At 47.7% G+C, this 1739-nt stretch overlaps 1 protein-coding gene across 1 annotated transcript; it reads right to left on the bottom strand.

Annotated features, from left to right (window-relative positions):
- Positions 1–207: 207 nt before the first annotated feature.
- CONPUDRAFT_72745 (uncharacterized protein) lies at positions 208–1127 on the bottom strand (the record flags this gene model as incomplete). The annotated part of the gene is made up of 6 exons (XM_007769323.1): positions 208–360; positions 418–483; positions 553–653; positions 738–965; positions 1018–1063; positions 1098–1127. 6 exons carry the CDS (start codon positions 1125–1127, stop codon positions 208–210), a joined length of 624 nt encoding a protein of 207 aa, XP_007767513.1.
- Between the last annotated feature and the right edge of the window lie 612 nt (positions 1128–1739).

A 1739-nucleotide genomic window follows, 5' to 3' on the forward strand; every position in this document is an offset into this window, starting at 1 on the left:
TAGCACCGAGTGAACGGACATATTTCTCCGGCAGGAGGGTTGTCTATCCCGCAAACTGCTAGATGAGTGGTGGATCTACGAATGAAACTTACCTTGGGACAGCTAAGTTGTAGCTCCTTCAAAGACTCGAAGAGATATGAACACGTACATGGTGCAAGATTTTCTCGTCATAAAGGTCACCGGCTACACTTTCTTGCGTGGACGAAGTCAGTTCGGAGTGACCAGTGCGTCAAGTAGCTGGCGAGCCCTCGCGCTTTTGGGGTTGGTGGAAGATTTTTCCTCATGGCTGTCTCCCTCAGGAGCAGCTGTACCCTCCATCTCTGTTGGAGGCAGATATCGATTACAGTTTTGAATGAGAGCCTGCGATGGTGATTTTGTTGAGCATAACGACACATATTACCCAACTGTAGCACTCACATCACAGGCTCCCCCACGTGTATCAGCAAGGTAGCGGATAACCAGAGGAAAATATTTCTCAGGTACCTGTTGGTCAAGGAGAAATTAGCAAGCGCTAAGGTATCAATATGGCGATCATAAGAAATGGAGCCCCACCATTTCCTCAGACCAGAGGTTACGAGTCAACCAGTTCTGACGAGCTTTGTTAAACTTCCAATCCGAAGATTCGGCAGCGCGCTGATAGGCGTAAACCAGCCCTGATTTCAAAAGAATCAGCGAGTAGGTTGCGAACAAGGTCTAAAGCTCAAGCAAATATAGCCATGTGTTAGAAAAGCGCCAACCTTTTTGAGATTGATCTGACAAGGACGAGTCCTCTAGTGGGTCGGGATAGGGGGAAACGGATTTCTTGGATTTCTTCTTGTGCTTCTTTTGCTTAGAGGATTTGTCGTCATTAGCTTCGCCATCAGGCTCTGACTTTGACTTGTCTTTTCGTTTCTTCTTCGTTTTGCGCACATCCGAGTTATCGTGATCCTCTTCGGCGGGAGCCCCAGATGCATCGGCCGCCTGACCTGGTTCATTTGTATAAGAGATGTCATTCATAAAGCTTATTAGCAGGCTTACGCTTCTTCTTCTTGGGGGGTGATCCTGAGCGCTCGAGCTGTAATCTCTGCCTTTAAGAGCGAAAGCTAGGTCACTCGCACCTTCAGCATCTCGAACCTCGATTTCCTCATCTCTGTCGCGTTTCTTTTTCTTTTTCTTCTTCTCCTGCTTTACCTCAGAAACATCTGCAGTAGCTTGTTCATCTTCGTTGACAACCGTATTATCGCGTTTCTCGCGTTTGCTAGATTTGCGTGCTTTCTTTTTCTTGTCCGGTAGACCAGGGGCTTCGAGCTGGTCTTCAGGTGTATGTGACATGAAGCCGAAGAGATCAGAGGGAATGCCGAGCACGTGGCGGGTATTTACGGGCCGTAGGATTTCGCCGCGCCCACGATCCACGATCCAAACTCCGACACGCACCGCCCACGCACCACCCGCACACCGCTGTCCAGCTTCACCTTAAAGAACAGCAGCTCCGAAAATCATACTGACAATGTTGTGATGAAGCTACTGACACTTCAAATAAATCAAAATAGCCACAGGCTACACTGTCTATATTCACTATACTTATGCACTAGGGTGTAGCACACTGTGAATACTTCGAGTCAGAATTCTGTTCTAGGATGATGTTGGCTGCAGTTCGGCACTGTTCTGGCCCAATTTCGTAGAAAAATTACTAGTATGCAATCCTATACCTTGTCTACCAGAGGGGTAGGCCCCAGAGGACAAGAAACAAAAATTACGAA

Source organism: Coniophora puteana, assembly GCF_000271625.1.
Source record: "Coniophora puteana RWD-64-598 SS2 unplaced genomic scaffold CONPUscaffold_5, whole genome shotgun sequence".
Classification (NCBI taxonomy): Eukaryota; Fungi; Basidiomycota; class Agaricomycetes; order Boletales; family Coniophoraceae; genus Coniophora; species Coniophora puteana.